Source organism: Hyperolius riggenbachi, chromosome 10 (genome assembly GCF_040937935.1).
Source record: "Hyperolius riggenbachi isolate aHypRig1 chromosome 10, aHypRig1.pri, whole genome shotgun sequence".
Taxonomy (NCBI): Eukaryota; Metazoa; Chordata; class Amphibia; order Anura; family Hyperoliidae; genus Hyperolius; species Hyperolius riggenbachi.
In genome coordinates, this window is record NC_090655.1 from 119,003,395 (window position 1) to 119,019,505 (window position 16,111).

General features: G+C 42.5%; 1 protein-coding gene across 1 annotated transcript in view; it reads left to right on the forward strand.

Annotated features, from left to right (window-relative positions):
- The window catches only part of ASCC1 (activating signal cointegrator 1 complex subunit 1), a 394,613-nt gene extending 379,571 nt beyond the window's left edge, over positions 1-15,042 (forward strand). Inside the window, exon 10 of the mRNA XM_068257774.1 lies at positions 13,258-15,042. Within this exon, the coding sequence (XP_068113875.1) occupies positions 13,258-13,374 (117 nt within the window). The 3' untranslated portion in view covers positions 13,375-15,042. The remainder of the gene's footprint in view (positions 1-13,257) is intronic.
- The last annotated feature ends 1,069 nt before the right edge of the window (positions 15,043-16,111 follow it).

Here is a 16,111-nt window from a genome sequence, read left to right on the forward strand (position 1 = left end):
AGGGGGATTCTCAGGGCTTTCTTTGTTTTCAACAGCATTTCCTGAACAACAGTTTAACTGCCAAAATAGCAAGATACCAGCCGGTCTCCCTAATCACTTGCACACTATTATGTCAGTTACATTTTGCAACTGTTGTTCAGGAAATGCTCAGTTTATGAAACCTCCGAATCCAATTCCGACTCCAGGTACCCAAAATTGCTCCAACTCGACTCCGACTCCACAGCCCTGATTATTTGTCTCTGTTGTTTTGTTTATAATACAGTCCAAGCTGCTCATGATGGAGTCCATACTGTGTCACTCTAAGTAACAGAAAGTTCAGATGTTTATTGATTGCCCTGTTTACGTGTCAAGTGACTCCATCCTCTTTGAACTAATACTACACCCAGGTTATTAAAATTTTGGTCTAGAAACTCCCTGCATTCCTTGATTCCAATACTGCTGTATGTTATCCTATTTGTTATAAGTTGTGATACTCCTGTCATGAGTTTTATATGTGATAACGTAAAGCGGTCTAACACCCAGCATTACAACTTTGCTTTAAAAGATTGCTTACAGCTTAGAAACTATTATGGCAGATTTTTTTTTTAAGCAGAAATTCACTGAATGGGTTAAACATGACATTTTAGTTTTGGATTTAGCTAGAAATCCGCATCCATGCTGAGGTTTAGTTACAAATGTATCTTTGTTTGGAATGCAAATAGACCTCTGAAAAGCCAGTCTGGGAAGCCCTCTGTGCTCTCTCAGAGAGGTGTTTGTTTATTTACATTGTAAATAGATACAGCAAGGAGGAGGATTTCTAGCTAAATGCAACACTAAAATGTCATGTTTAACCCATTCAGTGAATTTCTGCGGAAAAAAGAAATCTGGCATAATAGTTTCTAAGCTGTAAGCAATCTTTTAAAGCAAAGTTGAAATGCTGGGTGTTAGACCACTTTAATGTTTACACTGTTTTACGCTGTCAATTCAATGCTGTTCAATAAAGTATATGAAGAAAAAACACACAAACTAAGCATGAACAAATGCAAAAAATTCTGATTTCCGAAGGGGCCTATGACTTTAATTATGATTGCAGTGGTACATGTTTTCCACATGGAGAAAAACTTGTGCAAATCTATTAACCACCCTGGCGTTCTGATTAAATCGCCAGGGTGGCTGCGGGAGGGGTTTTTTTAAATAAAAAAAAAACTATTTCATGCAGCCAACTGAAAGTTGGCTGCATGGAAGCCCACTAGAGGGCGCTCCGGAGGCGATCTTCCGATCGCCTCCGGCGGCAAGAGATAACACGGAAGGCCGCAATGAGCGGCCCTCCGTGTTTTGCTTCCCTCGTCGCCATGGCGACGAGCGGAGTGACGTCATGGACGTCAGCCGACGTCTTGACGTCAGCCGCCTCCGATCCAGCCCTTAGCGCTGGCCGGAACTGTTTGTTCCGGCTACGCTGGGCTCGGGCGGCTGGGGGGACCCTCTTTCGCCGCTGCACGCGGCGGATCGCCGCGCTGCAGCGGCGATCAGGCAGCACACGCGGCTGGCAAAGTGCCGGCTGCGTGTGCTGCTTTTTATTTGGTGCAAATCGGCCCAGCAGGGCCTGAGCGGCAGCCTCTGGCGGTGTTGGACGAGCTGAGCTCGTCCAGACCGCTTAGCAGGTTAAGTATGACCCTGCCTTAAAAGGAACCTTGACTGAAAGGGAATATGGATGTTTCCTTTTAAACAATACCTGTTGGTTAGCAGTCCTGCTGATCTCTTTGGCTGCAGCAGTGGCTGAAACACACACCTGAAACAAGCATGCAGCTAATCCAGTCTGACTTCAGTCAGAACACCTGATTTGCATGCTTGCTGAGGGGCTGTGGCTGAAAGTATTAGAGACACAGGATCAGCAGGAGAGTCAGGCAACTGGTATTATTTCAAAAGGAAAAATTCATATCCTTCTCAGTTTAGGTTCCCTTTAAGTGTGATCCCTAGAATATTGAAAACTGTAAATCAACAATGACTTGAATATGCTTTGGTCTTTTTATGTTAATTATAATAAAAGAATCCCAGGATTGTATAGCAGGAGACTAAAAGTTTTACTCTTGGGAAATCTCTAGTTATTTAACTAAACAGACTTGTATACATTTTGTCTTTATTTAGATGTCTGCATTGCTTTTATTGGCTGGACATAGATTTTCTATATTGGAAAAATAATTAACTGCAGTATCTTTCCATCTAATTAATACATAGGCAAGTAGTAAGGCTGATCTTGTAGCTTCAGCTGTTTGATCCAGTTACATGTATAAATTAAATGTAATGCAGCCTCTAGTCATAATGCTGCTGAATGTATAATAATTCTGATTGAGCTCTGATCATTAGGCTTTTTAGCTCCCTGTACACACTAGTAATTGGAAGATCAGTAAACTTTTTCTAAGAAGTTATTTTATTATTATTGTTAAGTATTATATGGTGCTGACATCTTCCACAGCGCGTTACACAGTATATATTCTTGTTACTAACAATCTAATCCCTACCATAGTCATATGTCCATTGTTGTCTAGGGCCAATGTTTGGGAGGAAGCCAATTCACTCACTGTATGTTGTGGGGAATGTGGGACAAAACCGGAGTGCCCAGAGGAAACCCATGCAGACTTTTTCTCAAGGTCACTTGATGCACTTTTTTCTGGCACTAGTAGCCACATTCCAGTTGTGGCAACTTAAAGTAGACAGTAGACTTCTGATGTCCACGTATGGCTCACGCCACATTTTTAAGGTTAAAGTTGCACTTCAAGCTTTGATTCTCTTTTTCTTTCTGACTTTCATTACTTGCTAGAAATGAATAAAGGTCTTATTAAATGAAATCAATTTTCAGAATTTCAGCCTTGGATAGCTCTGAGCAATGCAGTGGTGGTAACTCACAAGCTGCACTTGTTTATAGTATTTCCCTTGCTACAAAGCCCTCCATTAGTTTTTCTGAGATCGTCGACTCAAGAACCATGAGAGTATGTCGTGTTTTCCTTGTGTTTGTTGTCGATGTAGTTCAGTGATTTGACATTGTTTATTATACTTGACAGGTGATTGTATTGAAGAGCTTTGGGTTTTTTCCTTTTGCTATATAAAATATAAAATTAGAGAAACAATACATCATAGGAAAGTAAGGCCATTGTCATAATTGTACATTCTTTATTCTTCATTAGTGAAAGCTTTATGTGCCATGATGTTCAGTGCAAAACAGTATGTAAATCATAATACTATTTCCCTAATCTCTTAGTGGGAAATTCATTAGGAAACTGGCAGACATTGATTGCAGTGCTGTTAGAGAATGGAAATGCATAACATATTACAATACAAGCAATATAGCCAGTATGAGAAATTCTCTTAGAAGGCAGTGACTGAATCTGCCACATGTGACGAACATTCCACAGTTTTTAATAAAGACCAATTAGAGATTTAGTATTCATAGGTTTCCTTTTGAGTTATGGATAGAGTGGGAAATGATTAGAATCTTAGTCATGTTATGTTTGTCTGTCTGTGCACTGGGGAGGATTCACAGTGCTTTTTGCAACACAAAAGGTCCTGTTCTGAGAATAAGGTGTGTCACTAGGTAAAGAAGTATTATAGACTGGATTTAACCACTTCCCAACAACAGGGTTTTTTTTTACCCTTAATGGATACCTGAGGTGACATGTGACATGATGAGATAGACATGGGTATGTACAATGCCTAGCACACAAATAACTAGGTTGTGTTCCTTTTTTTCTTTTTCTGCCTGAACGAGTTAAATATCAGGTATGTAAGTGGCACTTCCTGTCTTAGTCGGGACTGAGACAGTGTGACCCTCACTGATAAGAAATTACAACTATTAAACACTTTTCTAACAGAAAATGGCATCTGAGAGCAGGAAAGAGACAAAAAGGGTCAATAGTTCATAGATTTTAGCTCTGGCATGCGCCAATTAATGTGTCATTGAGCAACAACAATAAAACAGTAAAAATGTAATAAGTAGATTTAAATATAAAATAAAACTGTGGAATATCTTGAAACGTCATTTTTAGGAGGAGGAGAATAGATACAATTGTTTTTCATTACTTTATTTTCACCTCGGGTGTCCTTTAAAAACCTGAGCGATTTTCATATTGTGCTTCTCCCATTGATTCGCCAGTAACTTTATCGTTACTTAGCACATCAAAATGATCTATGTCTTGTTTTATTTGCCACAAATTAGGCTTTCTTGACTTTTTGCTTAGAATTTTTTTGTTTATTATGCATTTTAAAAGGAATACTAGGAAAAAAAAGAAAATCATTGTTTCGATGTTGTCACTTGCCGGGTCTCGGTACGCAGCACAGAGATTACCAAAGTTGTGCGTCAGGTTTCTGTGATCGCTGGAGAGAGGCAAAGGGGAAGAGGGGAGTAAAAAGCGCTGGGGATCAGGGGGATGGGAATCGGGGGGGGGGGTTCAGGAGATGGGGGGTGCATGTTCTAATCTATACTGGGGACGCCTGTACACTAGGAAACCTTCCTGGCGGCATGTCCATAATGGTTGCAAGCATGCGGCTTGCATCCTCTTTTTCCTGCCCCTAACCATTACGGGCTAAACACCAGGGAAGTTTAAGGTCATTCAACCCCCAAGAAGAAACAGAGTAAACTGTCAGAAATGCTTCTCAGCTGGATGTGTTCTAACCATACATGTACATTTATAACGCTATTGTTAGTTTCAATTGATTAGTAATTGAAATGTCGGGATATATTGTTTGTTATTTATCTGAGTTTAGAACTCAAGCCACCTGTCCCATATTTTGAGGAACTTAGAGGGTGCATTCCCATGCGCATAAATAAATTCACCTTTTGTTGGCATATTAGGGCTTAGCCACTTCAACGCAATTTCCTGTCTTGCTGCAAATAAGGTTTCTGTGGGGAATTCTTGGTATCTACTTGGATACTCTCATCAGTAAACACAGCCAGAATATATTGTGTCAGGTCAGTAGATACCGGGTAGTCCATCTTGTTATGAAGGAATTTGACAACCTATCACCAAAACGTACTAAGGGGAGGGAAGCATTGCCATATTAGATGGGTAAATGAGAGAGCCAGAGCTTGGCACTTAGGATACAGCTCTGGAACTGCTCTAATAAATTTTGTATACCTTAGAGGGGGTTAGATATGTTTGATGTAAAATATATAATTGTGCAAGTCTTTCACGTAGATTTGGAGAAACATACTTTGGGACTGAGAGGGCTTCTTCCCAACCCTCATCTTCTAAGTCGGCTATCGGCGCCGATCATTGTGTCTTGGACTGTGTGGTTTGGTCAAGTGCAGTGTCTTCTGCCAGTACTTTATATATATTTATATTTCACATATTTTAACTAGTTGTGTTCCAGTGACATGGCTGATGTTTTTGTTGAGTTTGTAAGATCCTTCCTCCTGTTTAACGAATATGAAATGAATTTGACGTCCTTCTTTAGGCAGACTAATAAACCAATGATTCAGACAGAGGGATTTACATTGCACATATACAGTAGCCTCACAGGAATGGGTCTGGCACAGAAAGTGGGGAAGAAAAATGTTTACATTAAGGCTTCTCCTCCATGGCCAGTTGATAGGTAATGAAAAGCCTCTCAAACTCCCACAACTGCTTGCTGCTGCCTGGTAACTGCTCATTGAGCACACAATTCAACTACCCATGGAAATGGACCCTTAAAATGCATACTTACATTCCATAATCATCTTTTCCTCCATGCTGCACCCCTGTACTCCATAGTGACTACCATAATAGTGTCTGGTTTATCCCTGCAGCTTTGTTATTTGTTACTCTCCCATTCACACTGATGCACCTGGCAAGCCCCCTTTACCTACATGACTGCTTCCTCAGTCTTGTGTTGGTGCAGAGGACATGGCAGTTGTGCCAGAACATTTTGGGTGTTCTCAAGTGCTGGTAGGCAGTGACACCATTGCATCACTGCACCAGGGGATCCCATGTAATAGGGTGAGAGGGTCCACAATTTTCTGTACCGTAAGGCTGCTCATATTTGTGGAAGTTTGAGTACCTGAAGGGAAAAAATGTCTAATTTGGTTACTTACCTCTTGATCCTCCGGAAGCTTCCCTCATCACCCTATTCTTCGCTTTTCCACTGCTGAGACCCCTGGAAGCTCGTTGACTAGGGCTTGTCAATGGTGCTCGGCCGTGCTACGCAGGCACAGACAGCTTACGCTTGTGCACTAGCACAGATGTATGTGAGTGGAGTGAACTTCGGGAATCTCAGCATGGAGTGGAACGGATGGGGGCGGGGAAAGGCTCTGGAAGCCTCTGCTCCATGCAGAGGCTTCCCTCTCCAGAGGACAGAAACTACATTTTTTACATAAGGATAACACAGGCTTGCGTCCGGATTGTGATTGCAGTCTCATACAGTTACCCACAATGACATACACACATATTGCTGAGGATGGGCCATATGTTGCTGTAGCCACTATTTCATATACTTGTCAGCAATCCTGCATTGGATCTTAAGTGGCCCAGTGTCAAAAGTGTAAAATCTTGTAGGTCAGAATTGCATAATTACTTATGATTGCATGAGGTTTATGGAGATGACTTGGTAAGATGGTATTTGGCTTTCTTTGTAATCCTAGTCATACATTTTTATGTAAGAATACACTGCAGAATGTACGATCTGTAAGCAGAAATTCAGATGCATCTTTCCTCATATCTCCGTTAGGATCAGGAATCTGGTAGTTGTTAGTTGGCACACATTGTGGATAGTTGTGGCACTTTTTCTGACTTATTAAATACATCCAGTGTGTGAAGAGTAGAATTCACTATCCGATTACGGTAGTTAGTTTCTGTCAAAACTAATGTATATGATATTTGTCTTGACTCCTGTATTTCTACATGGAACAATCCCAAGGCAAAAATGATGGTGAGAGGGGAAAGTGGTCGGGGTGGCTTCTGTCATAATAAAATATTGAAACATCTCGCCATGCTACTATTGAAGGAGCACAAATGGCATAGAAAAATGAAAGAAAATATATATTTTTATCCAGAATGACCAAGTATGCTTAGAAACGCTCTCCTGTCACTAGCCAGAAAGAAAATGTTATGAGGCATGTAACAAAATACTGAGAAGGAAAACCTGCTTCTTACTTCTGCATGTGTTTAAGGAGAATCCTAATCCAAGCAGAAGCTACGCACTACTGCTCTGTGCTTCGAAGATAGCAAGAGAAAAGGCCTCTGCATTCACAGAAGTGTCGGACTCGAGAGACAGGCTGCAGAGCGCAATAAGATAACTGCATGAAGGACCACGTTAAACCTCATATGGACCACACTTTTGCTGACTGCACATTAATTTGTGTAATATGCCATATGCCTTGGACGTGATATACTTTCTTCTTATTGAATTTATTAAAAAAACAAACAAAAAAAACAGGAGACCTTGCTTTAATGTAGTAATCTTGAAATCCCCAGCCTCCATAGTGTTTCAATAACTTTGAACCCCACCCCCTTCAAATACTTATGACGTTGTCTGAACACTCTTTTTACTATAGAGCAGAGACCATGTGATTAATACAGCAGAAACTGGGAGGCCAGTGCTACTATATTGGTCATCTTAAACTCTCTGAATTATAGGATAGAGTTTTTTTGTAGTCTATTACTTAATAATCTTGAGCAAGATAGTATATTTTATTCATTGATGTTAAAGTACAGGTTAGCTTTAAAGGACACCAAGTTGTAAGAGTGATAAAATATGAAGCATGTCCTATGAAAATGCTGGTAGTTTGGCTGTAATGGTGCCTCTACATGTGGCAAAAAAATTATCCTTTTTTTTATACAATTTTATTTTTCGATCAAAATGCAATGTTTCTATCATTGCTTTCTCTTCTTCCCATCTTTTTAACATCAGTTTTGAAAACTGAAGGGATTATCAGTGATGTAAATCCTATTAATGGAATGCCATGGAATTTCCTTGTTCCAAAAAAAAATAAAAACATTAAAAAACCATCAATTGTAGTGAGAGGCATATTTATTTCCTTTTAAGCAATACCAGTTGCCTGGCAGCCCTGCTGATCCTCTGTCTCTAATACTTTCAACCATAGCCCGTGAACAAACATGCAACAGTTCAGGTGTATCTGACATTATTGTCAGATCTGACAAGATTAGCTCATGCTTGTTTCAGGTCTGATTCAAACACCAATGCAGCCAAATAGATCAGCAGGGCTGCCAGAAATCTGGTACTGCTTAAAGGGATACTGTAGGTAGGTCAGGGGAAAATGACTTGAACTTACCCGGGGCTTCTAACGGTCCCCTGCAGATATCCTGTGCCTGCGCAGCCACTCACCGATGCTCCGGCCCCGCCTCCCGTTCACTTCTGGAATTTCAGACTTTAAAGTCTGAAAACCACTGCGCCTGCGTTGCCGTGTCCTCGATCCCGCTGATGTCATCAAGAGCGCACAGCGCAGGCTCAGTATGGTCTGTGTCTGCGCAGTACACTCCAGGTGACCTCAGCGGGAACGAGGACACGGCAACGCAGGCGCAGTGGTTTTCTGACTTTAAAGTCAGAAATTCCAGAAGTGAACCGGAGGCGGGGTCGGAGCATCGGTGAGTGGCTGCGCCAACACAGGATGTCTGCGGGGGACCATTAGAAGCCCCGGGTAAGTTCAGCTCATTTTCCCCCGACCCCCCTACAGTATCCCTTTAAAAGGAAATAAATATGGCTACCTCCATATACCTCTCACTACAGTTGTCCTTTAACCACCTAACGACCGCGTCACGCCAATATGTGTGACCGCGGCGGCAGCCCCAGGACCACCTAATGCCAATTGGCGTCAAGTCCTGGGGCCGGCTAGAGCAGGAGATTGCGCGCAGGCTATGCGCGCATCTCCTTCTTGGGGGACGAAGCTCTGCCCCACCTTCAGTCTCCGATCGGCGATCACCGCTCGGTAGACTGTTAGACAGCATAATTATTATTATTATTATTTAGTATTTATATAGCGCCGACATATCACGCAGCGCTGCACAGTGTGTGTGTATATATATATATATATATATATATATATATATCTTGTCGCTAACTGTCCCTCAAAGGAGCTCACAATCTAATCCCTACCATTGCCATATCTCTATATTATGTAGTGTAAGTACTGTAGTCTAGGGCCAATTTTTTTTTTAGGGGATGCCAATTAACTTATCCGTATGTTTTTGGAATGTGGGAGGAAACCGGAGTGCCCGGAGGAAACCCACACAGACACGGAGAGAACATACAAACTCTTTGCAGATAGTGCCCTGGCTGGGGTTCGAACCAGGGACCCAGCGTTGCAAGGCGAGAGAGCTAACCACTACGCCACCATGCTGCCCCGGCGTAACCGCCGTCTATTTACATAGTACAGCGCTGCAATCTGCAGCAGCTCTGTACTGGGGACAGCCGTGTGACACAGGAGCGATCGGCAGTGATAGGCTGGCCGGGGAAGGGAGGGAGGCTTGAAATAAAAGAAAAATACAATTTTTTATTAAAAAAAAAAGTAGATAAATATTTGTCAAAAAAAACCCAAAAAACATCTGGGGGGCGATCAGACCCCACCAACAGAGAGCTCTGTTGGTGGGGGGAAAAGGGGGGTGACTTGTATGTTGTTTTGTGTGGCCCTGCAGCTTGGACTTAAAGCTGCAAGGGCCATTTTATAAAAAAAAGGCCTGGTCTTTAGGGGGGTTTAACACTGCAGTCCTCAAGAGGTTAAGTTAGAACAGGCATTAAGGCCTGATTCATTATAAGACAAGACAAGACAAATAACATTTATATTGCGCTTTTCTCCTTGCGGACTCAAAGTGCCAGAGCAGAGCAGCAGCCACTAGGGCGCGCTCTATTGGCAGTAGCAGTGTAAGGGAGACTTGCCAAAGGTCTCCTACTGAATTAGTGCTGGCTTACTGAACAGGCAGAGCCGAGACTCGAACCCTGGTCTCCTGTGTCAGAGGCAGAGCCCTTAACCATTACACCATCAGCCAACTGCTGATTATAAAAGATGCATTTTTTACTTTGCCCGTTTTCACTTCCGTTAAGGCCGGTTTCACACTGCTAAAACGGCATTGCAGTGCAATGCCTGGCTCGCATCACACCGTAACGCCGAAAAGCAGCCTCTGGAAATTTCTGCATTAAATCGCTGTAATCCTCATCTGGCAGCAGGTCAAACAGGAAGTAAGGCTCTCTTGCGCTCGCTTCCTGTGGCCGCAAAGATGAATTGCCCAGAAGTTTATTGACAAAATTCACTTCAGCGCATGCTCGCTGCAAAACTACCGCTCAAATTTTTAAAAATATATGCCTCGCTATAGACTAACATGTCTTCTGGTCCACTGCAAGTTGCCGCGCAAGTTGACCGGTAACGTAGGTATGTACTCACAATGGGTATGTGTTAAAAATGTCACTTCGTTGCATCAGCATGAAAGGCCCCATAGATTTTCATTGGTGTAGCATTGACCTGCGGTAAAAACAGGACAAGGCAACATCACAGTGTTAAAGGGGCCTAAGGGTAAGGGCCTGTTTCCATTAGGATGTAATCACTTTGTTTTCCCATACATGAAAACGGAACTAAAATGACAGGATATTGAGATAAAACAAAATGGTGCCTGCCACATTCGCAAATTGTGTTTGCATCCCCATTGCTGCACATTGGTACAGCAAGGGAATTGGTATGCGGAATTTGCTGCTGCACATGTGCCACTCCTGTCTAGGAGGTGGGCACAGCACTCCAGTGGAAACGGGACCTAATTAAATACGATAAATCTTCATTAATCGGAAGTATTGAAAGTGAGATATTCTTTCTTCTTAGTGCGTTTGGAACAAGGTGTTCAGACTTTCAATGTCTCAATATCTCTATGCAATGAAGGTGTCAATACCAATTGAAATCAAGGGGAGTAAACCTCTCTTGACAGGTTTCCTTCTGGTTATTGCTGCACTATCAGCATATTATTATCTTCCAAAGTTATCACTCTTTTAAGATGATTCGACACGGTCATATCACCTGCAGCTGAAATGTCCTGTATCATGGTGTTATATATACCACAACAAATGCTTTGAGAAAGCAGCGATAACCCAACAGTTGACAGAGGTAACTTAGCACAAATTTTATTAAACATTTATTCGTATCTCACTATGTAAGGCTGGCTTCATACTATATCACAGAAGTACCATGTTGACGGATGCAATATACTGTTTACAGAGTATGTGGTATGATTTGCTACTACTGTTCTTCAGTGAAATGGTTAAGCGCTCTTCTCTGCCTGTTCCTTCTTAAACACAGCGAATATGTCATATAATGAAAAAGCCCCCCCTTCAGGGAAAGACTCACCAGACTTCTAGGCCTCCAAGGCCAATGCTCGCATTCGGGGTATTGGCCACCCCGCAGCCTCTCTGGCAGTCCTCTCTCGGCTATTCCCAGTCTGTGTAATAAAAAAAACTAATTCCACATCGCGTAAAAGCGTACCAGTTTATTTAAAAAATGGTTAAAAACAGATCAGTGGTGTATAACCACTCATTGGGTCAAAAAAAACTTCATCAAGAAAATGAAACACAGCCAGTCCCTTGTTTGACAAGCTACCCGATTCCAGGTACAGGGGTATGCAGAGATGAGATGCACTAAGCTTGTGACAAGGCGCACGCCTCTGTCATCTAGCGTCCCTCTCTGCAATATCTTACTGGCTAGTGCTCTAAAAGATACCGAGCCTACTGCACACAGACAATCCCGCCGCATCCAGCGAGCGTCGTGCGCTATGACGTCACTCCGTGGCTCCGCCCAACGTTTTGTTGCCCTAGCAACTCCTCAGGGGCTACGGAGGCACGGAGAGTGACGTCCTTTATCCTCTATTGTGCAGGCATTCACCTGCGTTCTATGCAGATAGAACGCAGGTAAATGCCTGCACAATAGAGGATAAAGGACCTGGAATCAGGTAGCTTGTCAAACAAGGGGCTGGCTGTGTTTCATTTTCTTGATGAAGTTTTTTTGACCCAATGACTGGTTATACACCACTGATCTGTTTTTAACCATTTTTTTAAATAAACTGGTACGCTTTTACGCGATGTGGAATTCGTTTCTTTGATTACACAGACTGGGAATAGCCGAGAGAGGACTGCCAGAGAGGCTGCGGGGTGGCCAATACCCCGAATGCGAGCATTGGCCTTGGAGGCCTAGAAGTCTGGTGAGTCTTTCCCCGAAGGGGGGGCTTATTCATTATATGACTTATTCGCTGTGTTCAAGAAGGAACAGGCAGAGAAGAGCGCTTAACCATTTCACTGAAGAACTCTATTTTGATGGCTGCACGCATCTAGGAAGAGCGCTCCCACATGATAACCATTATATGAGCAAGGACACTATACATGTGGTTACTACCTGCCAATGTGTTTTATTTAGAATTTAGCACCTGTAATATGAATGTTTGATGAATGTTTGATTCATTATCTTTTATAAAATTTTAGAGGTGACCCACTTAACACCTGACTCAGCATATGAGCGCAGTATCAGGGTGCTGTAATTGTTATGATTTGCTACTACTGCAGAGCATGCCATTCACCACCACATAAATATCACCAGTTTAATACATGTCTTTGTCAGCGCACTCTGCCACAAGGTCATTTAAAATACTGATGCGTGCAGTGCGGTGATGCCATGGCAGGTTGCCATGCCATGGGATTACCACACAAGTGTAAAAGTAGCCTGCATGTCTTAAGTAAAGTGCTGACTTAGGCAAGGTGCTCTGCGGTCTCTGGTTCAAACGTGCTCCTTGACTAAGCATACCTTAATTTAAACACTAATAGCTCATATCCTCATCCAAATGTGTTTGAAAACATCTCAGAATTGAAGCTGGAAGCTCCATGGTGATTAACATGCAAATGGCCAATTAGTATTTAAAGTATCTAAATTTTCCCATAGGGATACTATTCCCAGACTCCTTTGTATGCCGTAAACTAAAAGCGGTAGCAAAAACTAAGTTAAAAAAAAGTCATCTTAGCTAAATCTACTTTGGATCGTGCTCTTTTCTGGCACTGAATGAGCTTTATGGATATTTTCAAGCCTTGCATGTTTTGAACCTTGATGCAGGCGAATTTTGAATCAGCACAGACATAAAATAACACCGCCCTCCCTGGGGAGTCTTCATGCTGAATCCTATGTAACCTCAGCAGCAATGTTAGATGGAAATCTGCATTGACAGCACAGCACTGCGGTCTATTGAAAATAATGAAATAAAGTTATATCATTGAGCTTTCGCCCTTTATTATCTCCCTGATGATCGCTAACATGTAACATTTTTGTCTTTGCAGCTTTTTGACAATTTCTATTTTGGAGAAGTCAACCTGAACACGGTTCACCTTTCTCAGAGGTTCTCTACAGATAGCGCTGGCTACTACACGTCATCTGGACAAGTTCAAATAATATGATTGACTCCCAGAATCCTCTGCTTCAGAAAAGGATGAGAATAGGTGGTACATTAGATTTCTTTTTCCTAAGAAATACAGGATTTTGTAGCTAGCTCTAGAATTAACATGACTGTGTATAGTCATATGTTGGGTAAATCTGCCACTAACCTACATTATGCAAAGTACCTAGGATTTGCCCTCTGTCAAAATACAACTTTCTTTGAGAATGTCAAGCTCGGCCTGCCTGCTGATAGCTTGGCTTTTTATCCCAGTGATGAGTCAATAAGAGTTGGGTGGAGTTCTGTATGTATGACACACCTGTGGGATTACTGTACTGCTCCATCAAGTTTTACCATGTTTTGAGGCTTTGCAACAAATGGTCTAACAGAAAAGGAAATGTGCATAGAGGTATATTAATATTAATCTCTGCGCAGAACTTGACCTGTGAAGAGTAAAAAAAAAAATACTCCCCCACCCCCCACTGAGTGTCCCTCAGGCCCCCTGGTTTATTTCTTCTCTGATCACTACTTTGCTTAAAATGGCACTGTCAGAGAGATGTCAGAGTCATCTGGCCTCCCTCTCTGTTCACGGGTGGCTTCCATTGCTGCCCTGTAGGTCTGATGCCCGTATGGGATGAGATTTGTTAGCCATCTTGCAGTTGGCATCCTGAAGACCTGCAACAGGAATACTGTGGCGGTCAGGGAGAAATGGGGAAGCAGGTAATTTAGGCACCTGTGGCACTGTGGCTAAGTGGGTCTTGCATAAACTTTACTGTTACTTGCGTCTATAGTGGTACCCAGACAGAAATTTGGGTGCCAGTGTCACGGACAAATATCAGGATTAGGCGCTCGGGGAAGAGAGGGCGCAGGCAGTGCAGATATCGGCAGAAATTGTGAGGGGGGGGGGGGGCGGTTACTGTTAGGCACTGTTAGAGGGAGGGCTTGCGTGAGAACAGAGTTAGGTTAGGTGTTAGTAAAAATATTGGTAAATATTACCAATATTTTACTACAGGATTTAGCCACTGATGATAGTGCAATATCTGTAATTTTACCAATATTCCACAAGCGGCTTTCCCACCCATGCCCAAATTACTGCGGCACCCTTTTTAAATACATGGCAAACGAGATTCCGAATAATGAACAGAAAAACCTTTGAGACACAAACTGGATTGGGGGAGGATGTTTTCTCTCCTCAGGTTATGCTGGGGATAGACGGGTCAACCGGCAGCTCGATTAGCCGCCGGATCGACCCCAGCCGCGTCCCCGCTCGTCCCGTGGATCGATAACCGCTCGTCCCCGCCGGCGCTTCCTTATCAGCGCTCTATTCCCTGCCATTGTCCGCCGGATCGAGCGGGCAAGGGTCGAGCGGCTTGATCGGGCCAGCTGAATATTATCAGCTGGCCGGATCAGCTGGTCGATACACGGTGGAGAAACGTACCGTGTATCCCCAGCATTAGGTTTCAGTTCCATAAGGCGCGTATGTTGCATGCATCTACGCACTGTAATCCATTGTAGGTTAGCGACAGATTTATTCTAAGCTTACAAAAGTGTAACAACATAGCCAAGATTTAGGTTTTATTTGGAAGAAAAAATATATAGAATGATCTTTTTAAGACAAATGTCCAAATGTTTGAATTATTTTTAGATTTATGTGAAACTTTGCCAAACCTTTAAAGCTGTTATGATAAAATGTGGAAGCTGTTATTTATTTCAGAAGTTTTTCATTTCCTGTCTGTCATGCTCAAAACATCATTGCTTACCTGGTTAATGACCTGTGGTGAACACTGTAGAACACAAGTAATCTAGTAAACCTGAACTGGATTTTTTTTGTCTTTCTGCTTACTGAAGGAACACCTGAAGTGAGAGGAATATGGAGGCTGCCATATTCATCCTTTAAAACAATGCCAGTTGCCTGGCTGTCATGCTGATCCTACATGCATCAAGAGTGTCTAAATCACCCACCCTTTAACAAGCATGGGACAAAAACAGTCAAACGTAAGACGCCTGGTTTGCATGCTCAGGATCTATGGCTAAAAATAGTAGAGGCAGAAGATTAGCAGGGCAGCCAGGTAATTTGCATTGTTTCCACATCCCTCTCACTTCAGTCTTCCTTTTATTTATTTCTTTGTTCGAACTTGTAAAAACTGACAGTGCTGCTAAGCCTGAGTAAGGTCTCCTAACTCAGCTTGACTTCCTGGTATGTAAGTGCAGCCGCACACCTTTCTACCATACAGACATGTCATACACTGGCTAAACCAATGTTAGACGTCTAACAATGGCCACATGGGACAGGGATGGGAATGCAAACCGTTCGGATATCTGAATCTCATTTGACTTCAGGGACATGGTGGGGCATTAAAGAGAACCAGAGACAAAGCACCCTCATGTATTTTACCATATACAGTGGCTTGCAAAAGTATTCGGCCCCCTTGAAGTTTTCCACATTTTGTCATATTACTGCCACAAACATGAATCAATTTTATTGGAATTCCATGTGAAAGACCAATACAAAGTGGTGTACACGTGAGAAGTGGAACAAAAATCATACATGATTCCAAACATTTTTTACAAATAAATAACTGCAAAGTGGGGTGTGCGTAATTATTCAGCCCCCTTTGGTCTGAGTGCAGTCAGATGCCCATAGACATTGCCTGATGAGTGCTAATGACTAAATAGAGTGCACCTGTGTGTAATCTAATGTCAATACAAATACAGCTGCTCTGTGACGGCCTCAGAGGTTGTATAAGAGAATATTGGGA